The sequence below is a fragment of the Corvus hawaiiensis genome, chromosome 28 (genome assembly GCF_020740725.1).
Source record: "Corvus hawaiiensis isolate bCorHaw1 chromosome 28, bCorHaw1.pri.cur, whole genome shotgun sequence".
NCBI lineage: Eukaryota > Metazoa > Chordata > Aves > Passeriformes > Corvidae > Corvus > Corvus hawaiiensis.
In genome coordinates, this window is record NC_063240.1 from 4,975,530 (window position 1) to 5,003,513 (window position 27,984).

The window sequence follows — 27,984 nt, forward strand, 5'->3', positions numbered from 1 at the left end:
GCACCGGCGAGTCGCCCCGCCCCCTACCCCGAGCGCAGCCAATCGGCTTCTCGTGAGGAGCCAAGGCACCAACCCCGGGAGGCGGGCGGTCCCGCCCTCCCGTCAGGGTGACAGCTCCGCCGGCCAATGGGGCGCCGGCGCGGGCGAGGCGGGCCGGGCGGCGCCGCCATTTTGTGAGTCTATAACACGGAGCGGTCTCGTTCGTCCCGCTATTGCGGCGCCTCCACTCCGCTCCCGACGGGTCGTCTCCGTGTGCAATGGACGGGTGAGTCCCGCCCGGCGCCGCGCCGGGGCCACGAGCGGCGCTGCTGAGCCCCTCCCGTGGTGCGGGGGCGCCCGGGTCGACGACCCGCGCCGGGGGCTGGGGCGGTACCTGTGGGGGGCCCACGGGTGCGGCCGGGGCAGGCGGGGGAGTCTCGTGTGGGAGCCCCCCCTGTCCCTGGACCTCTCCCCGCGGGCGGCGGAGGAAGCGGAGGCGGCCCCGGCGCGCCGCCTCGTGCGGGCCGTCCCCGCGTGCGCTCCCGCCGCACCCCGGGTCCCGGCCGGGGAGAGCTCGGGGGTCCCACCCGGAGGGGCTCCGAGAGTCCCGGCCGAGGGGAGCTCCGGAGCTGCCGGCCGGGGAGGGGCTCACGGGGTCTCGTCGGGGCCAGGAGGGGGGGCGGTGGGCCGGGAGCGCCGCGGGGGCGGGCGGGGGGCCCGGGCGCGGCCCCGCGGGGGCGGAGCGGGCGGGGCGGGCGCACCTGGCGGGGCAGCGGGCGGTGATTCACGGCCGCGCTCCCTCCCATTGTCTGGCTCTTCCGCGGGCGGGGGGGGGGGGGGCTCTCGCTGGGTTCCTTTTGTGACCGGTTTTCGCTCGCCCAAGTTTCGTAGGCGGGAGGAGGGCGGGCAGGGCTCCATCGCCGCCTCACCTGAGCGCCGCAGGTACGGCCCCGGCCCCGCTCCCGTTGTCCCGCGCAACTCCGGGAGAGAAAACTTCCCTCCGCACGTCGGGACTCGGGGAGTTTCCAGAGCGCAACTTTTATCGTGGGCAGCGTCGATTCCTCTTTAACCACCGCCCGGCGGGGCCTCTCTGCGGCAGAGTTCGCTCTAAAGCGGGTGTTTTATCAGGGGATCTCTCTCGAAAACGAGCTCTCCGTGTTTCTCTTCTCCTGAATGGCGTGGTTTTTTTCAGTGATGTGGTTTTTTGTTTCTTCTAGCGCGCAGTAGTTAAAATATTTCTAAAGGCCTCCGAGTAAGCAGTTTGTTTTCCCAGAGCCGTAAGTACGGGAAGCCCAAATTAGTCCCTTCTCGCTTTCTGCCTCAGAACACTGGTCTGGGCGTAGTCACATGTCTGGGCTTTTTTACACGCTGAAAAGGTGGCGTCTCAGTGTTGTTTTCATCTTAAAATCCATAAAAATCCTGTATCTTACAATTTTTGCAGTCTAGGATCGCTCTGCTGCTTTTAACCAGTTGCTCATACTGTTGAATGATATTATAAAAAAAAAAAACTCAACAAATTCTCAGCACATGAGATCACACATTCTAGTGGCAAAAATCGGTTTGTTATCAGCTGTAGTTCCAGGGAAGGCGGATGTTCTGTGCATGTTAAACTAGTTGCTATTTGAATGTAGACGCTGTAGTGTAACATGCGAGTCTCAGTTCCCCCTCGTCTCTTGGAGATCCCGGTGCAGGATCCGTTTGCCCCGTGAAAGTATCTCCTGTGTCCTGCTGGAACTTCAAAAGCTGCTTCGGAAAATGGTTTTAGGTTTTTGCCGAGTTGGCAGCGAGTGGCCCCTAGCTCAAGGCTGCTCCCATCTCATTCTCCTGAAAATGATCCTGAGCTGTGCCCGAATGATCCCCTTTGAATAAGTTGCTTTGTTAAAACATGTGAGGAGTCCATATGGGCAGTGTTACTTTGGAAAATGACCTGGAGGTTTTACTGGTGCTGCTTAATTTTTCCTCTTATTGCGTAGGAATTATCCCATTATTCCATGGGAAGAAATAATTTTTATGAAGGGCTTTTTTGCCTATTCTTTTGGAACTGGGAGAAGTTTTAATCCCCTCCTGAGGGCTGATGTGCAGGACAGGAAAAGGAAGCTTGGGATAATTTACTGAGGGGGTATATGAACTGGAAATACATTGCATGTTTCTTGAATAAAAATTCTGAAATACCGTTGGAGCTTGTTTCCTGTGGTATGCGTTATCAAGTGGGCTACAACAATATTCCAGGAATCAATAGTTCTTGGCAAATAAAATGTCTCTTCCTGTTGGATACTTCTAAATGCCATCCCCTGGTAAGGCACTTTATGTAAAACATTTCCTGTGTGAGAGGCCCACAGGAGGAACAGGAAGTGGGAGAAACTGCTCTGGGGTAAGTTTGAGAGTTTGGGAAATGTGGGGCATTCCCTGTTCTTACTGTGCTTTGTTGGCAGTAGTTTTTTTAAGGTTCTGGAAATGCCTGGATTAGTGTTTGTGTGTTAGCTGAGGAATGTGTGCTGTGTTTAGGGATGCTGGTTTCTTGAACTGCTCCATGCAGATGGGTTTCATTAGTTCATTAGAGCTGACCCTCGAGTGCAGCCAACCCATCTGCCTGGTGGGTGACCAGCGCCGGGCTCACGGAGCGGCGTCGGATACGGCCTTCTCCGAGGACTTCCCCTGGAAAATACGGAACTATCGCGTGGCTTCCCGCAGCAGCCGTTGGACCGGGCTGTGGCTCCAGCTGCAGAGCGCTGGGTTATGATGACATGGCAGGTTGGGGGGAAGAGGAAGTGTGAGGAGCTGAGCTGGCTCGTCCTGGGGCTGTGGTTCATTTGTGGAGCTGGGGACATTCGAGCAGCCTAATGAGATCAGGCAGGACTTTGATGCAAGTTAGGAATTGTTGCAGGAGGGGGGGCAAGGAAGAACTAGTAAATGCAAGTTTTTTTCGCATTAAATCACTGTGTAGAGCTGAGTACTTCAGGTTTCATATTGCTGGTTCAAGAAGGACTGCCCTGCCTACTGTGTGTCCCCCTGCTCTGTGGAGCTGCTGCAGGTCAGTCAGGCGGCCATTGCTGCATCCTGTGCTCTGGAATTACAGGCAGCTCTTTGAGAGGAGTTGAACCAGGCAGGGCTTTGTCCATGGCAGTCCAAAGGGGTCATTTCTGCTCTCTGTTTTGTGTTGCTGCTTTACAGGGGGTTGGAATTAAGTACAAAAAAAATGCAATCACCAGTGCAAGGGTATAACTGAAATCTTAGGCTGTCTGAAGTGCTCCCACAAAACAGTAACGTGGAGGTGCTCTAAGGCTCTGGAAGATCACCCAGGTCCAGCATGCCAGGCCATATGCAAGCCATTCTGACTGCATTGGTGGAAGACATTGCTGCAAAGGAGGGGTGTGTTGTGGTGTAGAGAGTTCAGTGCTGACAGGAGCTGGTGTGGGTTGCTTGAGGTACAGCTGGTGTTATTTTTCATCTTAGTTAATCAGAAAATCTTCATTTCAGGAGGCTTAAGTGTCTAAGGTAGAGTTTAATAACTTTTTTTGTGGAGTTGATAGAGGAATTCTATGGAGGGTTTACCCCAGCTTGGGATTGCCTGGACCTCTGGGCATGCTGCTGGTCTAGCCCTGCTCTGGCAGTGCTGGTGTGGCCTGAGGGCTCCTGCTCTGCTGGGGCACAGCTGGGCTCTGCCCCTGGGACCACTGGAGCTCTGGTGTTGGTCTCTTCAGCCACGCTAGAGCCTGGCAGGGGCTCTCTGTGTGTCGGGGACAGGAACCTCAGAGGGGGATGTTGGTGACGGAGCTGACTCATGATGCTTTTCCTCTTGATGTGGTCAGAGTCGAGGTCACATCGCTGGGCTTGGGGGGGTTCACTCCCACCCCGTGCCCTCGCAGGAGGAGCAGGTGCTGCCGTAGGAAGTGGGAGAGCTGCAGTTTTCTGGCACTGCTGGGTCTTGGGTCTCCACCATCACCATCTAATATTTTTTCTTTGTATAAACTGTCCTTGGCTCACCTGCAAAGACAACTGTGCACTTTGACTTGCTTTTTTCTTACTACTGTAAACTATGCTGGATTTTTGTGGCAAACCTATCTAACTTTTTTAATCCTTTTCTTTCTTTTTTCTACAGCATTGTCCAAGATATAACAGTTGGTACAAAGGTAGGCACTTCTCACTTTTTCTCTCTTTTTACACTGCTCAGCATCTGACCTAGTTTTAGCCTCACCAAATGTAGATCTTCAGCTGTAAAGGGTTATTTCTGGTACCATGTAAATTGGTTTTAACCAGAAGGTAATTCAGTTTCATGTGCATTTAAAAGTTATAATATGGCTTAGCATTTAGCTCTTGGCATTTGGGCATTGATTATCAACTTGATTGCACTTAGAAACAGCCCTCTCCCCTGCTAAAATGTCAAGCGATGCTTGTTACTTGTGTGCTAGACAATACTTCTCCATGAAGAAACTGGTCCTTTTCCTTTGGAGAACTCCATTTCCTTTGTTTGTGTGAATTCCTGCTCAGTTATATGTCAAAAATCCTTCTGCCACAAAAAGGGAGGGTTTAGCAGTTGATTTTTATCTCCTGTGAGTACAGTAAATATGACCTTTGCCCTTCTAGTCTCAGGTTTGCAAAGTGCAGCCTTAGCCCTAAACTCAAAGTGCTGACAGGAGGCTCCTTATCAGCCGCGGGTGGCAACAGGCGTCGCATTCACAGGATCAGCACTGGTCCCGTGAAATGCCGAACCGGAATGGGCAGGACAGAGTGGGCTGAAGGGTTCGGGTTTGATTTGGTGAATGTTGTAGCTCTGGGGTCAGGACTGCAGTGAACTCGGCCCTGTGTGTATGTGTTGGCCATCGGCAGTGCGGCCAAGCGGCACATGGGGAGCCAGTGACCGAGGGCTGCCAGTGACTGAGAGCCACGAGTGGCTGCTTGGAAGGGCCAGGGAAGCGATGCTGTGGGATGGGACTGATGTGGAGCGGAGCTGGTGCGCTGAAAGCACCAGCAGCCCTACAGAATGGGGTAGGAGCATCACACAGAAAGTGCTGCTGGCCAGCAAAGTTTTTGTGTTGGAAATACAGAATGAACTGTGTTAAGCACAGACAGCCTGGTAGTGTGTTGGGGTCTGAAGGGGCTCTAGCAGCTGGGGGGAAAAGGTCAGTTCTACTTCTTCCCCTACGGGAATCTCAAATTTGAATTAATGATAGTGTCTGGTTCGGGTGGATATGCTGCCTGCTGCAAGGAGCTCAGTTTGCCTTCGGATGCGAGGAGGAGAGGCTTGAGCCTGGACAAATAAGGTTGGTTAATAGTTCATAGCCATTATGAAAGGTGGACTAAGGCATCCCCAGAGCAGTTTGATACAAGGTCTGCTGGTAAACTGATTAATGTCGGTTAAGGTCCCCTGGTTTTTAACAATGTGTAATTTGTAACTTTTAAAAGTGGTTTTACATAACTAAACTTGACCAGGAAGCTTCTGAAACTGTAGTTGTAGTCCTCAGTGAATCTTGGAGTTTTGGGGTGTGGGATTGCCTGCCTCATTACTCCCATCTGGAGGGATTCCAGTCCCTAGTTCCGGTCAGATGGCTCAGATGAGGACTGGGAGCAATCCCATCTGAGTGCCTTCACCCCTGACGTGGGACAGCATCGTACCCACGGCTGTGCCAGTCAAACAGGGAGGGAGTGGTGAGACTGAATTGTGCATGGAACATGAGGTTTCTTGTAAAGTCAGACGAGGCAGGTTTAAAGAAAGTTGAATCAAAATTTGAAGAGTGGCAGAAGCAAGCACGAAAGCTGAATCGTCTTGGTAAAGGTAAGTTTTCAACTGATTTTTGCTGTAGCCACATTATCTGATTGGGTTTAAGTAAGTCATTGAGTATGCAGGTGTAGTTCTTGTTACAGAATTCCCTTCGTTAGTGCTTGGGTGTAACATGTCGTGGGTTTCTGTAGGTAAATTGGAGTCTGTGTGTATCTGAGAGCAAAGTGAAACTTCTGTGCTCCCATCCTCTGCCTGTGTCAGCCATGTCAGACAGCTTCTGGGATCCAGCACGGACTGGGGTGTCCATTCTGTCACCCGTGCTCAGGAGAGCTTCCTGGCTAAGCTATCTAATCACACACAGAGATTGCAGCTGGAAAACTGTTTTTAATCTGAGGTGTAAATGCACTCATTCCTGATGTCTATGTGCACAGAAGATAGCAATGGTTCACAGAAGGTAGGGATTTGTTAGGTTGTTGGAAGATGACAGTCCCCAAAATCTGTCAGCCATGCTCAGAGACATGCTACTGAGCCCCCAGTAACCTTGTCCATGATCAGATATTGTGACTGGAATGTCCCAAAGCTGGCTCAGACAAGTAGGAAAAGTGCCTGTGACTCAAACCACTGCTGAGCAACGTGTCACAGCAAACTCCCAGTGGCCTCTTGGCATCTTTGTGCTGTGAGTGCCGTGCTTAACTTGGAAATTGAGGACTTTCATAAAGTCCTTTTTTTTCAGTTTGCTCCGCATTATTGCTTTAAAAGGCAGGCTGCTGGCATATTTTTTTTTTATTCTCACATCCTTAATTTACATGTTAAGAGTATTTACACACACCTATTAATTTTTTCGAGGTCTTAATTAAATTTAGTTTCTTTAACTTAAGAAGCCCCCAGGTTGTCCTAGTGGCTTACTCCTCTGAGCACTGTACTGCCTAAATGGTCTTGTTTTTAATCAGGTGTAATTGTAGTAGCCATTCCAAGCTCCTCAGTTTAAAGTGTGTGAATTTGTTTAGGAAGCTCATTGCCATTCTGGTGTGGGGCTTCCTGATGCACAGCCTTCTGGAATGTCCTGCAGATTAGAAACACATGATCTAAGACTTACTCCTTCCCATAATTTCACTGCTGTCTGAAAAGCAAGAAAGTCTGGCCCTAAGATGGAGGCACTGTATTTGAGCTCTGAGGTGCTCTTTCACCCTGCAGTTGCCTCTTGCAAGTAGTCTGATCAAGGTCTCTCTCTGTTGTGTCTTCTTGCCCTTTGTTTAATTTCCCTGGATATCACTGTTCTTCACACTCTGAAGTCTGAGCAGGACTAGAGAGAGGATGAACTGTGACACGTCGCTGTTCTTTAAGTGAAATTGCATTTTGGTGATTGGAAAAGTCTCAGAATAGTTTAGGTGCTGAATAATCCCATAGTTTCTTGGCTAAGTGAAGCTCTGCTCAAAAGATTGCCCTTCCAGAAACCAAAAGTGCAGTTCTGTGGTGTTTGAGAAGTTAATTTTTAAAACAGGCTTTGCTGGAGTGTGATACAGGCTGACTGCATAGAAGTGATTTGTGGTGAAGCCAGGATCTTTGCCATGGGAACAGTAATTATGGCTTCAGGCAGTGGGCCAAGAATGTTGTGAGGAAATTCCAGTCCCCTCCTATGGCTTTAGTTAGAGGCTGCAACAAGCTGGCTCTTGTGGCCTCCCTGTCAGGCGTGAGCACACATGGGAACCACATGTCGGTGGCAGGGGACACGGATGGCAGTGGCTGTTGGGCGGCATCGGGTCACCTGAGTGTGCCAAACAGCTCCATCTCGCCTGGGAGTGCTGCATGCTGCTTTATGCCACCTGGGTCTTCAGGTCATATATCTGTTAATAAAATGGTTTTAGGAAATACTGGATTTAAACCTCAGGCCTACTTTGACCTCCATCTGTGATGATTTAGAAAAAACAAGGAAAATATTTAATACACGTGAACTTACTCAACTGCACCTTTTAAAACCTGTAAGTTGTAGGGATGGAGTCTGGTCTCTGACATCTGCTTCAGGTATTGTCAGACTTGAAAACGAAGGTGTCTTGGTGCCGCATTTGTTTTCTTCTCACACCAGCAAGAAGAGGAAGCATTACTTAATTTCACGTTCCCCATGGCTCTGGTACAACTCTTTCAAGCTTCCTATGAGAGCACACCGAACGCTGTGCTCAGCTGGGCCGGTGTTTGAGCCATCCCATTCATGGTGCTGCCTCTGCACAGCCGCAGTTCAGGTGCAACTGTGCTGCTTAGAGAGTTCCTGCTGAACATGTATGTTCCACTGACCCCCTGACAGATGGGGCAGAAATGTCCTTCCGTGGGTTCTGTGTTCCTGGAGTGACTCATCCAGGGTTATTTCTCCCTGATAGGATTCCTGTTGAGCTTTGCCAAGGCCCCTCTGCTCCATGGCAATGACTTGAAAACTCAAGGCTGACGAGTAGTTAAGTTTCAGCTTGGGAGCGGTGGATCATAAAGCCTGGGTGTGTGCTGCCCTACAGAGCCAGCATGACTGCATTGCTGCAGCACTTGGAGTTTAGGAATTTTGGGCTATTTAAACTGGCCACACCTTTTATTTGCTCAAAGGGCAGGTTTGTTTCTCGAGGTGTCTCCATAGCAGCAAAGCTGAGAAAGAAAAGTTAGGAGGGGCTGATGGATGAGTGGGTTGAGGATCCAGCTTTGCTGTGAGGCTGGTGTGTGCTCGAGCTCTAACACAGCTCGTTGCCAAAGCACACAGGGTGAGCAGGTGCAGCACTAGAGGGTCTGGTGGCTTTTAGGAACTCCGGAGCCTGTCTGTGGCCTCTAGAAACGGTACTGGCACTTCCAGCAGTACAGTGGGAGGAAGCTGCCATGCTCTGGCCATCTCACCCAGCTTCAAAGGGGCCAGGAGGGGGTGTGTGTCCAGTGTGCCATTGGGGGATCCCAGTGGGGAGCTTGCCATTGGCTGCTTTGTAGGGATATCAGCCTCAGTCTTGTCCAGGCAAGAGGGAGGTTGTAACAGTTTTAAAAGCCTCAAGTGGCAGGTGACTGATGTTGGCTGAGCAGAGCATGGGTTGAAAATAAGCATCCCCTGTGCCTGCCAGATAGGCTGATGCCTCTGCCACAGATCCACTGTGTCCATGGAATATGCTGACTGCTGGGTTGGACTTAATTTGATTAATGGTATATGTGTTCTTGTGTTTGAATTGGTACATCAGCCATGAGCAATTTGGTGAATTTAATTGATCCAAACTCCTTTGGTTCTGATCAGATGATAAATTGTGTGTCCAGTGTGTGAGTGACACAGAGATGGGAGCAGTGTCACATTGTGCCGGGCTGTGGAATCTTCGAGTTGCTTTTTGTTGGCCTTAACTTCCCAGCTTCCTGGAGACTGTTGGGGATGCAGGTGTGCATGTTCTTCAGAAGTGTTTCACAAAAAAAGTTGACTCATGGTTTGTTTGTGACCCAAATTGGAATGTTTTTCACACTACTTTAACTGACTAAAGAGTGCTGGAGGCAGGAGAGGGGAGTAGAGGGGAAACATAAGTGAACTGTGCTGGACGTGAGTCTTTGGTGGAAGGCAAGGAAAGCTGGCATCCTTCCTAGTAGTTTAAATTTAGTTCCATTCTTGAATCTCGAATCTCTCAGCAAAAAATGTTGGAATGTAACATGAGTGTGATGATGTCATCAGACTGGATTTCTCTTAATAGTTTCTTCACAGAGATTTGAGCTGTGAACTGAAGGATCAGAGCATTCCTGCGTCCCTCTGGGACTGACCTCGGACAGCCCCTGATGAGAGCCGCTTGTTCCTTCTGTGCTCAGAGGCATTTTCTTGCCTCTTTGATCAGAGCAGAGGGTTTTTGTGAGCTCAGTGGTCTGTGTCATTTTTTGGAAAATATTACAGTGGTCTTTTATTGGCTCTACAATATTTTTCAAAACGTAGGAAAGTGAAGAACAACAGTGCCCACGTGCTCTGACTTCTTGCAGCACAGGTTTCCTTTGATTTCTTTTCAGAGGGGGGTTTCCAAGTGCTGCTGTTCCTTGCTTTGCTTTCTGTAAGTGCCTGTTAGCTGATGGCCTGCTTGCCTCCAAAATCCACCTTTTCCCTCTAAAGGTACTGCTATCCCTAGTCTGTCAGAGCAGTGTAAGGTGCTCCGCATCCAGAGGCAATCCTGCTGCTATGTAGGGTTTCCTCAGTGAGCCATGGAGACAAAAAGCTTTTTGTAGATCTTGAGCTTGACCAGCCTGTGGCTTCTGGCCTTTTTGGTCATTGTCCCCTTCCTTCCTATGTGCTCTGTCTTTTTGCCATTGCTTTAATTTTGCTTTCTGCCTGAAAGTTGATTAATATAATGTGTTTGACTTGAAATGAATATTTTTATGGTGATTCAGTTTGTGTTTGTTTCTAGCCTTTTGCACAGGCAGGATGCAGTTGACTTACTGTAATCCATTTAAAATAAGTGCTGTATCTTAAGTAGATAAAGGATTATATAGGGCAGCTGGGAATTTCTGTAGCATTTCTAGGTGTGCTGCTAGAAGCTGAGACAATCTCTGGCCTCATTCCAAAGTATTGTAAGCCAGGTAAAATCCTACTGGCAGTGAGGCAGTGTGTAGTGTATGTAAATGAGCTGTTGCTTTTTAAGCTGTGAAAGCCTGGACAGACTAAAAACTCTTAGAATTTACTTGTTAAAACTTTAAAACAAGGCAAGGCTTAGAGTTTGGGGCATGGTCAAAAATACAGCTGGGGGAGATATGAAATGTTAAGCTGTACCTGCCTCTCCCTGAGTCTGAAAAGGGAACGAGGGAGTTGTTGGCAGCAGGGCTGCCTGGAGCATGGTGTGTGATTAAATTAGTGCAGCTTGGGCAAGGGGCCTTCTGTAGTCAGGAGCGTCAGGCCAGAGGAGGCTGCTGGCATGGAAACCCATCCCAGCGGGGTTTCCCTGGTGCCAGTGTGCTGCTGACTGGGGATTTGGATGGTGGAAACAGCCCTACCCTGCTCTAGGTAGGATCTGGCTGTGTGACTCCAGAAGTGGTGGTTGTTTTCAGTCAACAGGAAGAGGAGATTTGTTAGTTCAAACGAGGAATTTGATGTGCTGTGAGTGCACTGTGGCTTCTGTTAATCTCGTCATAAAAATACCAGCTGTGAAAGAATGGCTGAGCAGAAATGTCAGTGTAATTAATGCCTCTGTGAGCAGGGATGGGAACTGGGAGTTGGAGAATCATGTCTTGAAGAGCAGCTGGGCCTCCCCAAAAGACTCAGAGAATGTAACAAGGAGAGAAGCAGTGCTGTGGGTGGATGTGGGTGATCACCAAACACCCCCACAGCCCTTGGCTGGGTTTGTTCTGTTTTAAACCCAGATTAAATTATATAAAACTTCAGAATCAGTAACTTTTCTACTGTCTTTACCAGAATAATTCAAAATACCCAATGGGGGCGTTGTTGGTGAGAAACTCTTCTAAACCTGTTCAACCAACCAGTCTTGCTTTGGTTCCTCTGCCTCTGCTGAATTGGGTACTTGGTATGAAACATTTGAATTTATACCATGGTTTTAAAGAAACTCATTAGTGTTTCTAACATGTACAGAAAGAAAAGATAGAAAAGAGTCTGGAAAGAGACTGGTGATCCCTGCAGTGTAAGGGCAGAGAGCTGATGGAGGCTGCTGAGTGCTCATTACTGTGGGCACGGTCATAGAGAACTGGGTTTCAGCTTGCCTTGAGTTTGGTCGTTCCAAAAAAGCAACTATTTCCTGTGGTTATCTGATATCAGCTCCAACCCGCCGATGAAAAGTCATGGTTCATGCAGCCTCCTTGTGCTGGGGACTGGCCTGTGCAGCATGGGGATGGCAGCACGGGGTGACCACTGAGGCTCCTTAGGGCTCTGCTCCCCTCACACTTCAGCAGCCAATCCTGCACAGGGAGATGTGGGGAATAACTTCGGTGTGACTACTGTCCATAAACTTCCTTGTGCAGAGAAAAGACCTTGGAATAACTGCTGTTTTCCAACCATGGCAGTATTCCCTCCTCGTTTGCATGTACTTCCAGCTGGGAAGCTTACAAATTGACTGCTGCTGCTTTTGATGTTGAACAATCATCCCCCCTCTGCCTCCCGGCTCTGGTCTGATCGCAGTGGGCAGCATAGGCTGTCTCCAAGATAAGAGGGGAGTGGATTGGAAATTGCTCTCTTTAAAGAGACATGGATTCATGGAGCCTGGCTGCAGTGACATCCTTGTCATCCCTGCCTGTGAGGAAATTCTCAAATATGCAAGAAAATGTTTATTTTAAACAAGCCATTAGGAAAGCTAAATTCTTTCCATAATGGTATAAATGCTTGTTTTTCCAGTTTATAGTTTCCTAGTGTTGCCTCCATGAGAGCCAAATACGTGGCTTGTTCTCCCAGCATTTCCATGATGGGTTTCAGGAGCTGCCCACTATGTTTGCACAGACACATCAATTTGTACTGGAAGTTAATACTTAAGAAGATGTTTTAAAACACTGAAGTCCCATTAAGGCCTGATGCGAAGGCTTTCATGAAGCCAGAAACACCCGACTGTGTGGATAGGGCTGTGCTTTGATGGGTGTTTCTTGTCAGTAGCTATCAGGTGTATCCCAGGCTGTGGCACAGAAAGTCATGCCTGGAGTGGCAGCAGCAGTGCAGGCACAAGAGTGTTCTGACAGCAAACCAGAGGATTTTTTTTGTACCCTTGGAATTATGCCTTAAATTGAGTCATCAAAGGATGGGATCACAGTCTAATAGCCTCCCAGCCCAGCTTGCCTCTTGGTGTACTCAGGAATCGAAGTGCTAATTAGAACAGCTGTTAAAAGGCCCATTCTTAATGACTGCACCATGTGAGGAGGAGGAAGCTGAGGCCAGAGCCTTGGTGGGAGCTGGTCAGTGCTTGCAGGTGACCAGCAGCAGCTCATGAACCGCGGTTTGGAACCTGGCCTAATTCTCATCTTCGGGACATCAAAGTCCTTGAAGCCTCTTTGAAGAACTGGCAGTGAGTAGTCAAACGAGAAATTCGAGATTTGAGGGGGAAAGAAAAAAAGCCAAACGGTGTGTCTGTAGCTGGGTGTTCTGGGGCTCTCAGTGACCTACTTTCTCAGCCTGTCTGCTGGGGGAGTGCACAGAGCTTTTGTTGTTACATGGCTCCCGTTTCTGCAGGTGCCACCAGATACAGGGCGTGTGGAAGATAAGGGTTTCTGGTGCCATGGTGTGGAGCGGGGTACGTTTCCATCGAGGTGGGTGGGAGCTGCTGAGGCAGGGATGAGCTCTGTGCTTTTTTCTATTGTTGAAAGCTTTTTTAGTGCAGCACTTTTGTGGAAGAGTAGTGTAAATGATGAGAAAGTGCTCTTGTGTGTTAGATCTGTAGTATTGTCTGCTCACAGTTTACAATGGGACTTGAAGTCTTCCATGTAATTTACTTGAAATTAAGCTGTGCTGATTGTAAGGTGCATTGTGTATGCAAGTATAGATTGTGCTAAGAAGTCATTCATAGGCACGTTTACTTTTGTCTTAGTAGTGGTTTTTGTACATACTACTTGAGCTAGACTAGTCCTGGTCAGTTGAGGTGATTTAGGTGACTTTACAGGGAATGCTGTATCAGAAAATACCTTCTACCAGATCAGGGTGCTCCAAGCCCTGTCCAGCCTGGGCGTGAACACTTCCAGGAACGGGACACAAAATGCACAGCTTTGGTTCATAACTGCCAAGTCATTCCCAAACAGTTTTGGCAGCTTCAGAGTGAAAATCCTGTGGGATGGGAGTAGTCAGAAACCTGTTTTGCCAGGTATGACAGGAGAAGGTGTCTGTTGGTGCACAGCACTGCGTGTAGTGGCTTCACACAACTCAGCAACACTCCAGTCCTGAGATCTCTAATGCTGAGCTGAAAAGAGATACTGAACAGTGCTGCTCCATTACCAAACTGGATCTGACTGATATTTAATTCATGGAGGTGAGCTTCACTGCCCACTGTCAGTATGTTTTCACTTACACTTGTGTTCAGCTCCTCTCCAGCTTTCTCTCAATTGTTCTGCTTTAGGAGTGCCTGGACAGAATTGAGTAAAATGCTGTCTGTTTACCTGTCTTCTGTTCTCTTCCAGCGGGCAGCTGAGGAGCTTTTCTCTCCTTGTGTTACTACTAACGGACCCTTTATCATGAGCAGCAACTCTCCTTCTGCAGGTAATATTGCATGGAAACAAGCACAGCAATTTATAAGTGCTGTGAGGAGGTCTGGATTTTCCTTCTTAGTCATAATTTAAAGGTCTCTTCATTTTTAGTACTTACTAGGCCTTCTGTGGGATGGTGCTGAATAATAATAATAAACTTCAACAACACTAGGCCAGGTGGAAAGGAATAAAGCATCAATCTGGGGTTAGTGGCTCAGACCCCCACTAAAAATGTGGATGGGTAGGTGTGTGCTTTACACAAACTAGGAAATGGCCACTGGAGAATTGATTCCATTGCACTGGCATTTGGCTATGTCCCTCCCATCATGTAATTTGGGGGAAAAAAAGAATAAAACCATGTGTCTTCAGACTCAAGTTAACTTAGACTATGGAATTTCTCTGTAATAGTGCAGTGACTGGCTGGGAGCAGAGTCTGTGTGTCAGCAGTGGGAAATGTGTGCTTCTTCTTCCAGACCCTTCTCATCAGCAGTAACTCTTGCCTCTTACAGCTAATGGAAACGACAGCAAGAAGTTCAAAGGTGATAACAGAAGTGCCGGGATCCCATCCCGAGTAATCCACGTCCGCAAGCTCCCCAGTGACGTCACGGAGGCAGAGGTCATTTCTTTGGGCTTACCCTTTGGCAAGGTCACCAATCTTCTGATGTTGAAAGGAAAAAACCAGGTATTGTCTCCATAATTGAAAGCATGGATTGTGTCAAAGACTCGATGAGTTTGTCATCAGGAAACCAGCTCCAAGTTGTTTAAACAACTGCTGTGTGTTACGAGTCAATAACTTCTGCATACTCTTATTTTACTTTTCTGTGATTATCCCATGGGCTGTAGAAAATACCATTTTCAGGCTGCAGAAGGAGCTCAGTCCATAATTACAGGTTGTCACTTATAATTAGCGTTAGGCCTGGTTTGGAAATTGCAGGCCAGGGATTATTTGGACAGCAGTGCCATGAGTTGGCCTTTTTCACTCAGGCTTGCTTGACAGCCGAGTTACCACCGTGTAACGTGGCATATTGAGGACACCTTTCCAGATGTAGTAAATGAGCTGGGTAAGGCTGAAGTACTCTTGAGTAATGCAGGAGGTGTGCACTAATTTGGTAACTAAAATTGTCTTGCAAATTAAGGAGTAAAAAAAAGCAAGCCAACTTTAATCATTGCTTAAAATAATGTCTTTAATCTTAATTATGGAAAGGTGCCTCTGATAAATTGCGTGGTGTGATTATATGCAAGTGCTTACTGCAGTGACTTGCTACAATCCCTTATGTTTCTCTTTTGAGAGAGAGAAGCCCCTAAGGGTGTGGAGCAGTGAGGGGGCTTCTTACCCTGGAGAGAAGTGAAGAGTCTGGATTGTTGCTCTATTTTTGTGTTCTTGCGGACACTTATGTCTAAGTACACATAGCGTGGAGATCTTAGGGTGAGACTGAAGCATTGCATTAAGTCAGTCTGGAGAGGGAAGATTCTCATTTGTTTTACCTACAGTTGATTTTTAAACAGTTCTATGTACAAAAACATGTGTAAATGCAGTTGTTGAAAAGCTGTTACGGCTGCGCCAGAGATTCGGGGTGACCTGGTGCTGTCCTGGTGTGATGTGTCCGTGTTGGGTTTCACTTCCCAGGCTTTCATAGAGATGAACACAGAGGAGACAGCCAACACCATGGTGAACTACTACACCACAGTCACTCCGGTGCTCCGGAGTCAGCCCATCTACATCCAGTTCTCCAACCACAAGGAGCTGAAGACAGACAACTCTCCAAACCAAGCAGTCAGTTTGTTCTCTGCATTGTAATCCCAGGGAGGGCGGACACACAGCCAGATCTCTGCTGCTGGCTTGAGATCCAGGGGCTTGAGTAACATCTGGTGCTTTAGGGTGTTTGTTTCTAATGTTTGAAAGATTTCTGTGAAGTGCAGCCCTGATGGGGCAGAACTTGCCTGTGGTAGAGCACGGCCTGGTGCTGGTAGGTGCAGCTTTGGGGTGGCAGTGCCTGAACCCAGCAGGTCTCAAGGCTCTGAGCCCTCAAGGGTCTCTGCACCACAGGCTCTGCAGATGGGAAAAAGTTCCTAGTTTCAGCTCAGCCCCTCCTGGCAACCTTTTAGGACAGAAACACTGGAAAGAAGTTCAGGTGTTGTGCCTCTTTGTCAGATGTGGCTGCCAGTACCATCCCCTTTGTCTCCTCTCACTTCTTGAGCTGACTCCAATCAGGATCAGAGCATCCGGTGCTGTGCAGATGGAATGCTGCTGTTGGAGCTGGAGCCACGAGTGTTCTGTATGTGAGGGGGCTCAGCAGAACCCTCAGGCACTTGTCACTCGTGGATCCATGTGGCAAATATGCATCAATCTTTCAGTCTTGTCAGCTTGTGTAGGATTCTGGAAATAGTGTTTCACTCCAGAAGACCCCCATTTTTCCCTTTTTCTAAACAATGGGATAATTTTGCTGCATCGGTTTATGCTGAGCAAGATTTTGCCATAGCATAGGTACTGCATGGTTGATTTAGTTTGTATTTTTGCTCTGCCCTTACTGGCTGGGGTGGTCTTTATTGGCCCTATCTCAAAAGTGCCCCAGCCCTGGGAGCAGCATGTGGCTGTTCCACTCACTGCTGAGTCCAGCAGGCTGTTTGCAGAGCGGGAGCTCAAGGAGAGCTGACAGTGTGTTTTTTGGAAGCAGAAGTGTGGGTCTAACAGCTTTTTTTGGTCCTGCAGCGTGCCCAAGCAGCTCTGCAAGCCGTGACCCAGGTGCAGGCCGGGACCCTGGCGCTGGCCGCCACGGCTGCGGCCGTCGATGCAGGGATGGCGATGGCTGGCCAGAGCCCTGTCCTGAGGATCATTGTGGAGAATCTCTTCTACCCTGTCACTCTAGATGTTCTGCACCAGGTAAAACATGTCACCACAACTGCTTGAAGATTGTCCTGGAGAAAGGGGCAGCAGCAACTGGTGTATTGCTGTAGTTGCAAATTTTGTGGTTTGCGTTTGTACAATGCAATTTCTGAACAGACTTCTCCGGAGACCAAACACCTACAGGAGATGCTGCTAGTTTTGGTCTCCCGCTCTTGCCTGATTTTAATTTCCAGAGATTGGAGTCCTGGTCCACTTTATTGGATTGATTACAGTTCTTCAGGTTATCTTTAGGTTTTAGCAACAGTACCTGCTCCTCATCCTTTTGCCAGGGCCTGGGAAACAAATTGTGTCCAGGAGCTATTTAGGCAGTGGCCAGTTTGGAAAGTTCCCTCTGTCTGCTGTGATTGCTTAACGTTATCTTAATGTTTAAAATGCAAGCTTGACTGCATTTAAGAATTCCTGAAATTCCTGGAAGAGGTTGAGTTCGTGAAGGTGTTTGTGAATATTCCTGTTTAATAAACCAGAATAAACAAACTCTGCTTAGGGTGCAGTTCAGTCACTCTGATGTGTTCTAGGCTGATGCCATGATGCCAGCCAAGCAATGCCTACAGTGTGGTTTAAAACCTTCAGTGCTGCAGTTGAAAAGCTGACGGGCTGAAGGGATGACTTTTGTTTCTGCTTGTAATAAGAGATCAATATGAAATTATCTTACTGGAAATGTGATAACAGGATATGCAAATATCTTTACAGATCTTTTCCAAATTTGGTACAGTCTTGAAAATCATCACATTCACGAAGAACCACCAGTTTCAGGCCCTGTTGCAATATGCTGACCCTATGAGTGCTCAGCATGCCAAACTGGTGAGTGCTGCATACCTGGATTACTCTCCATTGGGTTTGCCTTGTTTAATCCAAGCTCAGGGTGGGCTGACACCACTGTTACCCCAAGAACAGGGCATGAGTGGGAGGGAATTGCTCCCATATGCGACTTGGAGGCTGCCAGAGGGGCTGAATGAAGCACAGCTGTCTCCACATGAGATACCTGTTCTCAGGTGGAGCCATGGGGTGGCTAACACCTTCACTCTGCAGAGAGCAATTGCTGTGAGCTTGGTGTGAATGCATTTGGGTGAGGACTGGTTTGTTTCCTTGCAGTCTCTGGATGGACAGAACATTTACAACGCCTGCTGCACGCTGCGCATCGACTTCTCCAAGCTCACGAGTCTCAATGTAAAGTACAATAACGACAAGAGCAGAGACTACACCCGCCCAGACCTGCCCTCTGGGGACAGCCAGCCCACTCTGGACCAGACCATGGCAGCTGCTTTCGGTGAGAGTTCAGGAGGTGGGAACAGGACAAATCCAGCTGGGGTGGGTGGGTGGTGGTGCATCCTCCACCCCCTGCTACTTTTCAGACTGCAGTGTGCTCTGAGAAATGCTTGTTAGGCCTCGTCCTCAAAAATACTGCCTGGCCTCAGCTCTTTCAGAGGGAAATTTTTCCACAGGTGCCTTAGCTTGCACTGGCTGTTTCATACCCTATGTGCATACCCTTTGTGCATATGCTATAGCAAATCTGGAAGTTAGGTTAAGTTATAGTTACCATTTAGGCTAAATGCTGTTAAGTGTTACTGCTCTGTTAAGATTGTTAAGGTTAAGCTATAAATTTAGGTGTAAGTTAAGTGTTAAGTTTAGGTGTTGTTAAGCTTTAGGCCACATTCCTTTTCATCTTTGTTTTCACTTTCTTTACACACACACACCCCTAGGTAGTTTTCAGTTCATTTCTGTTTTGGTTGCCTGGATTTTGTTTAGTTTCTTGTTGCTTGCTTTCCCTTGTTGTGCTTTAGTTGCCTTTTGTAAAGGGAGTGAATCTTGCCAATGAATCAGTTGTGCTTTGTAGTTTAATATTAAATCAACTTTTGTTTGTACCCTCGTTGGTGATTTTTTGGGCAATCTCAAGCACACTTGTTCAGGACAGTGTGTCAGGAGAAGGGAAGGAGGATGTCATCCTGGTGTATTTGGTCAAAATTTTGGAATAGAGTGTAAGGAGGAACATTTGGGGATGATCACTGAGGATCAGATTAGTGCCAAATCCCGTGGCAGTGCCAGCAGTCGCTGCCTCTGGTGCCACCTGGTGTTTGCCCAGGAATTGTTTTGGTAATCTCTGGAAGTTCATTGTTATGTGAGAGGCATTTTTGAATTGCTGGCTGGATTTTAGGGTTTAGCTTTCAACTAAATGCTTCTGTTGAAGGCCAGATCAAGACATTCTGGCTAAGTTTAGGGAGGTTTAGGTTAGATATTAGGAAAAGGTTCTTCACCCAGAAGGTGGCTGAGCACTGAACAGGCTCCCCAGGGCAGTGGTCACAACACCAAGCCTGACAGAGTTGTAGAAGCGTTTGGACAGCGCTCCAAGGCACGTGGTGGGATTGTTTGGTCTGTCATGTGTAGGGCCAGGAGTTGGACTAGATGATCCTTGTGGGTCTCTTTCAACTCTGAATGTTCTGTAGTTCTGGGAAGTTTAGAGTTTTCCTGCTGTTAAGGCATCTCTGTATAATGTGTATGTCTTTCCCAGGTGCCCCAGGAATAATCTCTCCTCCATATGCAGGAGCTGGCTTTCCTCCTACTTTTGCCATTCCTCAGGCTACAGGTACTGTATTTCGTAAGTTGTCATTTTATGTAGGTTTTCTGTTGCTGAAGCATCTTCATGTTTTAAAGCAAAATAGTGATGTTTTTGTTGAGGTTAGCCATGTAAATTCTAAATGCTGGCACTTGGACATGGAAGGGCCTGGTGATTCAGTACATCACCTCAGCTAGGAATGCCGTGTGCAGCTGCAGCACCTCTGGGCAATGTCCTGGTGATGGGAGGAAAACACGTGAAGCAGGATGGGAGAAACAGTAAAGGCAGGCTTTGAAATAATTGGGGAGATGGTGAGGAGATAGAAGTTCTTGTGCTTTGAATTTCCTCATGTGATTACAAAGGTTGGGAACTTTATTTGACAGCTGTAAATGTAGTCAGAAGCAAGGAATCTGTCCATTTTTTTCTTCAATATTTTGAGAAAGCTGGTATTTAATCATGACACTGATTACATGTGCTAGGACAGTTGCACTTCGAAGTTCACAGCTCATGCTGTAGGTAACAGATCATTGCTGCTTCCAGAAGTAGCCAAGAGTCTGAAAACTTGAGGTGCTGAACACGCTCACTGGAGTGCCAGCCTAAACAAGCCTTGCTGGGGTTCTCAGCGTTCCAAGCCATGTTGACTTTCTGGGAACACGATGGAATTTCCTTGCTTATGACAAACAAGCACAGAGTGGGCTGTTGAGGGGTTGTTGTTTTGGTAACATCCAGCCCTGCTGAGGAAATAGGCAGGGCTGCTTTGGGAGGAGTAATCCATGGAATTGACCACTAGCAGTTGTTCCTTGAGCTCTAAAGCTCCTCTTGGCCTTGGAGGGCCGGTACAGGAGGTGCCAGCTGGTACTGGGAGCTGCCTAGGAATGCCTGTAAATCCAGCTGCAGTGGTTCCCACTCAGGAGAGCTGGGTGATGGTGGCACAGGGTACCTGGTGGTTGCATGCGTGGTGAGAGCACATTGTGCATGCCCTGGTTGGACGGACCCTCCCCGTGCCCCATGTGTGACACCTGCCCTGCACAGCAGAGCTGAGGCTTTGTGCTCGTCCGCTGCTTGTGAAACACGCACGAGATTGCTGAGGCACCTGCTCAGCACCAGGCACTGCAAGAGCAAATCCTGTTAGAAACCAGAACATTTCCTGCAGCACCAGAAGCAGAGGCTCCTGTTGCCCTTAGGATGACATGGGCATTGTTGGGAATGATGACTTGCATGGTTCAGAGGGCGTGCTGTTCTCCCTTCTGGTGCAGCAAATACACTAGAGTACATGCTGTTAATTCTTTACTGGTTAATATTCTTTAATTTCCAGGCCTGACAGTTCCAAGTGTTCCTGGAGCACTAGCTCCTTTGGCTATTCCAGCAGCAGCTGCGGCGGCTGCAGCAGGGCGGATTGCCATTCCCGGCCTGTCTGGGACAGGGCACTCCGTGCTGCTGGTTAGCAATCTGATCCCAGAGGTTAGTGCAGTCCTAACTTTACTCTTTTTTTTTTTCTCCTTCCTGTTATCTCTGCTTTCACTTTCTGAACACAGATTGGGCTGAAATTCATTGAAAGTGAAATCCCGCTGTATCCAAAGGAAGCGGCACCGCTAGAGCAGCCGCTGCCATGCTCTGACAGCCCCAGGTGCAGGGCAGAGCAGTACTCTAGTTGCTGAAGGGAAATGGGAAAGTCCATCTCAGATTGAAATTGCTCTTCCTTGGTTCTAAGCCAAGGATGCTGCCTGCCTGCTCTTGTCCCCCAGAGACTACAATGCCTGTCCCTTCCTCCCTCTTCTGTGTGGAGTCTCCCCACCATTCCCATGGAATAGTGTCATTTGGGTCACAGAATAGCCATGTCCATTCCTTTTCCTTGGCATGCTGTAGTTTTTAATACATTAATTCAGAACTACAGAGAGGCTTCATGCTGACCTTTGCTCTTTCTGTGTAGTGTCTGGATCCCTGCTAGCTTGACCTTGTACCTGTGCAGTATTTCCTCTGCCATGTGCTTGCACATTTCCCCCTTCCAGGATTCCTGGAAGTTTTTCCTTAGCTAAACCCTTTAACAGCTCACAGTTTACATTTTCAATTCTACTTAACTGAGTGAGTTGAAATATTGGGGTTTCTCTAAAAATAAAGCAAGTAATATTTGAACAAAAACCTTGTTTAATGAAAGACAGCACCATAAGGGAATTGGATACGGGGGGCTTGGATTTTCCTTCAGTCAGCCCCTGGATCTGGTTGGATTGAAAGTGTAGAACCTCTGGTGTTCAGCAGAGTGATGGGGCTCTGCTGAGGAGCTGTAACTGGTGGGACTGTGCACACACGTTAATAGCACTTTGCAAAGCTGTAAACCTTACCAGTGATGGCAGAGTCACCACAAAACCTCTTTGGATCAAAGGGGAAGCCTGGATGTGATGAATGATCAAAACATTTAACTCTTAATGAGGTGAACCAATTGGATCATGTTTCAGACTGCTCTTACCTGTCATTGCTGTTCTCTCCAGGGCATGAAATAATAGCAGGGGCTGTGGAACAGCTTTGGGATTTGCTGCTCATGCTGCCTGGAAACTGCTCTGCCATTCCAGGGACTCTCATCTGTGGCTTGTTCCACCATAAGTCCTGATAATTGCTGGCATCATTATTCCTGTTCAGTGTGACACTGCTCTGGGGATGCTCTTGGGTGCCTGGATGGCAGTGGCAGGACAAGGGGCTGTGCTGCACCTCTCAGATTTCTCACAGCTCTGTTTAGGCAGGAGCAAGCAGTTATTTCATGCCCTGTGGTTTTTTTGAGGAGCTCTTCACTCTCCATCCAGCTTGTCTTTGGGCTAGAGAGACTTTGGGACTTGGACTGAAGCTGTGAACTAACAGACATGAAACTTTTTCCACTGCCTGTATAATCAGTGTTGTAGAAACTTACCTGTGCCACAACCAGTTAGTAAAGAGACAGTATTGCCTGGAGTGACTCCTCTGCCATGGGGTTTTCCTGAGTGGGAATCATGGGAGCTGAAATGGCTCCATTTTTTCTTCCACAAGAGTGGGAGCAGTTCACACATCTCAGCTTGTGGTGACCCAGTACTTTCGGTTTCTGTACGGTGAGGTCAGGCCACGGAGCGGGAAGGGAACAGTCCTCTGCAAACAAGGTACCAGCTCCTTTATCTGAGCGCTTCCAGCAGACCTTGGAGTGGGATTTGTGGCAGTATAGCTGCTCATCTGCATGATCTGTTTGTTTAAAGCAGTGGCTGGTACCCAAGGTGGACGTTCCTTGTTTCTTTCCAGCCAAGTATTGTGGTATGGATTGCTTCCTGCAGTCCCTGACCCCAAAGCAGCAAATGAAGCTGTTTGTGACTTGGTCCATGAAGTCATTAACTGTAAACAGGGGAAATACTTTTAGTCAAATTTTAGGGAATGCCATTGCAATTGAATTGGATATTGCAGCCTGTGGAAGTCACTCTGGGGGGATACTGTCTCTTACTCCTTTGTATATCTGAAGTAAAAATGCCTTTTCTTTATCATTGTGTTCCACTAGGTAAAACCTATTAACTGTTTCTGTAAGCAAGTTATTGTATGTAGAATTCTATAAATCTGACTGATGGAACACTACATATTCCTTATGTATTTACTGACCTGTGTTTTTTGCTACTTTTTTCTTTTCTCCCCATCCCTGAATTTTTTTTCTTCCCCCGATCCGGAATTTCTTTGCCAACTGACTGCACGGTACTTCTGCTTCCTGTTGTTGCTTGAAACAAAAAAATAAAAACATTCCCCTTCCAAAAAAAAAAAAAATATAAAACAAACCCTGCTCTTCGGAAACCAACCTGCCCTTCAATATTAACCATCTTGAAAACTTCATCATCCATCAACCAATTTCGCCATTTCCTGCGGGGACTCTGCCCTTCCTCGTTGTGGACGATTTGTGCAACCTCGCTCTCCCCTTCGATTCCTTACCTCTTCCCTGTCCCTCCGCTGCCTTGCTCTGCTGTTCTCTAAAGAGAGTTACACCCCAATGCCTCTTTATTCTTTTCGGTATGTTATTATTCACACTTTTTATTACCTTGTTTTTCATTTATTTGAGATTACTTTTTGATACTTCAGAAATGTACAGTTTGCAGTTTGCTTTTTTTTATTTTTTGAATGCATAATTTCGGTTTTACATTGTTTACTTAGTTTGCTGTTTAATTTAGTTTGCCTTTGGTTTTGGTTCAGTTCTGCATGGGTTATTGCTTTGCATGTCTTTGATAAGAGTTTTAAATGGTGAGAGCATGCGAAATTGTCCAGTCTTCTGGCAGTAAGATTTTGGCTTTTTGCTGAAACCCAATGTCTTTTCTTTAATGTATTGTTCCATTATTATTCTGCTATATAAGAATTCCCTTAATTAGAGCAGAATACGTAGCCATGGTTGGAATGAGATCAGTTCTGGTTGGGAATGGATGTTTTTGCTGTTGGATTGATTAGCTGATGTTAAGTTGAATGAGACTTTTTGTTTCCCTACCTAAGACTGTTCTTGTTTCCTCCCTCTTTGAAGGAGTCTATGGTGATGTGCAGAGGGTGAAGATTTTATTTAATAAGAAAGATAATGCCCTGGTTCAGATGGCTGATGGGAATCAGGCCCAGCTTGGTAAGCTTGGCAGGATCAGACTCTGAGCAGTTAGGGACAAAAGGGGTACTTAAAGCTTTGATATTGGCACTTTCTTCTCTTCCAACAGAAGACCCAAATGTATCCATGCCTCGGGGGGTGTGTCTGTGGGGCTGCTCTGGGACAGGGGTGGCTCGTGGGTGCGAGGGGGAAGTAGGCAATGCAGTGAGGCAGAGGGACCCTGCAGGGTGCAGTGTCTGCGAGGGCAGAGAAATTCTGGCCTTGGATTCATGTCTGAACAAAACTGAAGTACCCTGCAGTCAGGTCTGTCCTCCCCCTTGCAGCCATGAGCCACTTGAATGGGCAGAAGCTCCACGGGAAGCCAATCCGTATCACGCTGTCCAAGCACCAGACAGTGCAGCTGCCCCGTGAGAACCAGGAGGACCACGGCCTGACCAAGGACTATGGGACTTCTCCTCTACATCGTTTCAAGAAACCAGGCTCCAAAAATTTCCAAAACATCTTTCCCCCTTCTGCCACTCTTCATCTGTCCAATATTCCGTAAGTATCTGCAGGGAGAGTTCCTGTTTGGCTGAGTATTGAGGTGTTTGCAGCCTCGGTTGTGAGGGTGGGCACAGGCAGCTCTGTGCTGCTGCCAGGAGAGCTCACCCAGCTCCCTGTTCCATTGCCTTGCCACACCAAGAGGCTGCTGGTAGGGAATTTAGAGAAGTCTCTGATGAGAATTAGTTTTTTGAGATAAATTTGTTCTGTCAATGTCCATTTGACTGGGAAAACTGTTTGTTTCAGACCTTCAGTAACTGAAGAAGACCTTAAAATGTTATTTTCAAGCAATGGTGGGATGGTCAAAGGATTCAAATTCTTCCAGTAAGTGTTTTGTGTTATGTCCTCTCCTTACTCTGGGGTTTTCATATGGGAAGGGTGGAAGTACTTGGTTCCAGTAAAAGGCTCAAAGGTGAGCAGAATCCTTACTAACAGTGTTTGACTCTGGAATAAAGAATTCCTGAGTACCCTTGGGTTGAGCACTGAGTGAGCAGTAGGGACTGTGTGTGCTTGCCACAGAGACACCCCTCTAAAGAGTGAGTGTGGTGCGGGTACCCAGGGGGTTAATTCTCTGCTGGATGGGAGAACTTGGATCAAGCTGGGGAAACTCCTGCAATGGAACTGAACGTGCCTGAAACTTGTGTCTTGTCAGGAAGGACCGTAAAATGGCTCTGATCCAGATGGGCTCTGTGGAAGAAGCCATTCAGTCCCTCATTGACCTCCACAATCATGACCTGGGGGAGAACCATCACCTGCGCGTGTCCTTCTCCAAGTCCACCATTTAGAGCTTGGGAAGGCCTGAGTAAAAATGGACTTGACTTAAAACCTCTGGGGTTCAGCCTTGACCTTAAAAGGCTGAACACCAGGGTTTCAACTTCCATCATTCCAGAAAAAAAAAAAAAAGCCACTTTAAAAATGCAGCTGAAGTGACCTTAAAAGACCAGAGATTTTATTTTTTTAAAGAGAAATCAGTTTACCGGTTTTTAAAAAAAAAAAAAGAAAATTAATTTTAATTCCTCTTGCTAACCTTGCGGTGATGGGTAACAATCTTGACTGTTCCAATAAAAATCACAAGTTCAAGTTTACACTATGGAACCTGCTCTGGGAAATTCCCCTCCCCTCCTGCTCCTCTTCCCCCAAAAAGCAGATCCCAACAAGTTTATCAGGTTTCACATTGATGCCTTTTTTTAATTTCCTTACCCATCCATGCCTTGAAAGACCTAAAACCACTGTGTGAATTCACTGTAGCGCCTTGGAGTCAGGATTGTGGTGACCAGGAGCTCCCAACCCGCCCAGCACAACACTCGGTTGCATTGATCCCACCTTACCTGTGCACCTGCTGTCCTGTGCCTTAAACCTTCTACTTCTTTGGGGAAAACATCTGAGCTGCAGGGAGGGGATGGGCAGAGCTGAGAGGGGGGAGTGGTTCTGGCTCACGATCAGCTGGGGGAACTGGCAAAGTGGATAAAGGAAATTTTGGGCTGTGACTCGGGGCAGTCATTCCCCGCTGCCCTGCACGTGTCTCCATCTCCACGTCTGCCCTGTGCCACTTCCCAGTCTGCTCGTGGGTCATTGCCACCTGCAAACTCAGGTGGGAGTTACCTGAGAGCCTTTGTGGCTGAGCAAAAGTGTGGGTGGGGGAGCATTCCCAAGGCCAAATCACATTCCAGTGTCAGGAGCGAGCCCGCAGGCTCTGCCCTCACAGAGCATCGGTGAGGGACAAAAGAGCCGCTGTGGGACACTTGTGAAGATGAATCAGAGTTTGTCGAAATTGTCTGTGTATATACCTAAATGCTTGGCTAGGATTTGGAGAATCCTTGGATACCCCACAATTAGAAAGGTGCCTGCAAGAGGTACCTTTGTGCCCCTAATTGGAGATTAACGAGGCTGCTGTAGCTCCGCCATCGTTCTTAGAGCATGTCTTCAGCATTTGAGCTTTTGTTTGAATCCTTGTATTATACTTTGATGCCGTTGCTGTCCTCTGTGCCTAGCAATATTTCCAGTTGACCAAATATTCTAATCTCTTTATATGCAAAAGAAATAGTTTAAGTACCTTTTATAGAATGATAAGATGGTATAAACGTAATCTAAATTTACTCCTTTGTGGTATTACCCGTGTATACTGTACTTTATTTTCTTTGTTTTGTAATTGAAGCTGTAGGGCAGGAGTAGTTTCCAGGCTGAGGTCGTGGCTGAGGATGAGCAGAGACAAGGGTGTGAGAGAATGAGCACGAACAGCTCGGGAATGGAAGGAATAGGACCCAGGCTAAAGATTTTTTTATCTTTTGAACCTATAAGCCCAGATGTTGTTCTAGGAAGGGAATTTATTAAAAGTAGAATGCAGCAGATCGGTTTTTCCCAATGATACAACCTTTGTTTTTGTTGTTTTGTTTTTTTTCTGGCTTACAACTCTTTCCCGGGCCATTCTGCCTTCTATTCCGTGTGATCCGATGTTGCCTTACATTTCCCTCTAACCTGCAACCTGTTCGGATGCAAAATAACAAGAATCTTGTACTTTTTTTCAGGGTTTTTCTGCAAATTGTGGACCAAAGTTTGTTTTTTAATTGTCTTAGTGTTGCAAGTTCTGATTTCCTTGCTTGGTATGGGAGCTCTTGACTTGCCTAGCACTGAGTGTTTGGAGAAGTCTTAACTTTCCGTAGTTCCTCCCTGGACTCTCAAGGATATGAATTATGCTGGAGAAGCGTGTGAGGTCCGAGTGAGGGTCCGGCTGGGGCTGTGGCGTGCTGGGTACCCCTGAGGGGAGGGCAAGACCCCCGGTGACAGCATCACCCCAGCTGCTTTTGGGTACCTCTAAATCTGGGTGAGCTGTGCTGGAGCCAGGGCTCTGCCCCTGCAAAGCTTCCCCGGGCCCTGCCAGCGTCCTGCAGGAGGGCACAGCCGGGGGTCTCGATGGCTCTGGGCTCGTCCCCTCCCCAGTGAAACACCCGCTCCTCCCACAGGGGACCCAGCCCGCCCAGCACAGCAGCACTGGGGTAACTGGTCAGTGCTCCCCATCACCCTCCCCAGCTCTGGGGAGGCTCCCGGGGCCGGGCCCCGGCCAGGACACTCTGGGTGTCCTGTGCAAATCACAGATGGATTGGGGTAACCAGGCCCCCGGCACGGCGGGCGCTCCCTTCGGATCCTGTGTTTGCATGTAAAGAATGTGAGTAACTAAGGGTGTACATATTTATAATTTTTTTATACCTGTTGTAAGACATGAGGGGCAGCAAAACCCAGTTTTTTATGGTGACCAGATGTATTGTATATTTTGATAACAGCAATTCCAGGTTCAGTATTGTGGAAGGTGGGTGGGGAGGGGAAGCGTACACACCATCAGAATTCCATTGCCTCTTTCAAAGAATGTTTGTAATGCAAAAAGAAATGAAATTAAAACTATTTTATAACAACCTTTGTACCTTTCTGTAGCTCCATTATTTCCTGTTGAGATTGTAGAAGCAGTTGGTGCCCAGTCTGTACTTGTGCTTTCAATAAATTCTTCTGTATCCTTCACTCCTGATCTTCCTCCTCTTTATTGTGCCTGTTTTGCTTCTGATTTTTCCTTCTCATGTAAT

At 47.7% G+C, this 27,984-nt stretch overlaps 1 protein-coding gene across 2 annotated transcripts; it reads left to right on the plus strand.

Annotated features, from left to right (window-relative positions):
* Window positions 1-159: 159 nt before the first annotated feature.
* On the plus strand, window positions 160-27,922 carry PTBP1 (polypyrimidine tract binding protein 1). 2 transcript variants are annotated; one of them, XM_048288213.1, is made up of 15 exons: window positions 178-265; window positions 4,079-4,109; window positions 13,775-13,853; window positions 14,350-14,522; window positions 15,468-15,614; window positions 16,551-16,721; window positions 17,436-17,546; window positions 17,838-18,012; window positions 19,252-19,326; window positions 20,612-20,757; window positions 23,268-23,301; window positions 23,801-23,893; window positions 24,196-24,412; window positions 24,659-24,736; window positions 25,065-27,922. In XM_048288213.1, the coding sequence occupies exons 1-15, from the start codon at window positions 258-260 to the stop codon at window positions 25,195-25,197; spliced, it is 1,671 nt and encodes a 556-aa protein (XP_048144170.1). In that variant the 5' UTR covers window positions 178-257; the 3' UTR covers window positions 25,198-27,922. The 2 variants fall into 2 exon arrangements, with proteins under 2 accessions (XP_048144171.1, XP_048144170.1); XM_048288214.1 differs by lacking the exon at window positions 4,079-4,109 and having other exon boundaries at window positions 160-265.
* Window positions 27,923-27,984: the final 62 nt, after the last annotated feature.

What these genes read in the sequence shown, in the direction of transcription:
- PTBP1 (XM_048288213.1), top strand. An exon ending in ACAACTCTCCAAACCAAGCA is followed by an intron (nt 15,615 to 16,550) that starts GTCAGTTTGTTC and finishes TTGGTCCTGCAG; the next exon opens with CGTGCCCAAGCAGCTCTGCA. An exon ending in AAAGGATTCAAATTCTTCCA is followed by an intron (nt 24,737 to 25,064) that starts GTAAGTGTTTTG and finishes GTGTCTTGTCAG; the next exon opens with GAAGGACCGTAAAATGGCTC.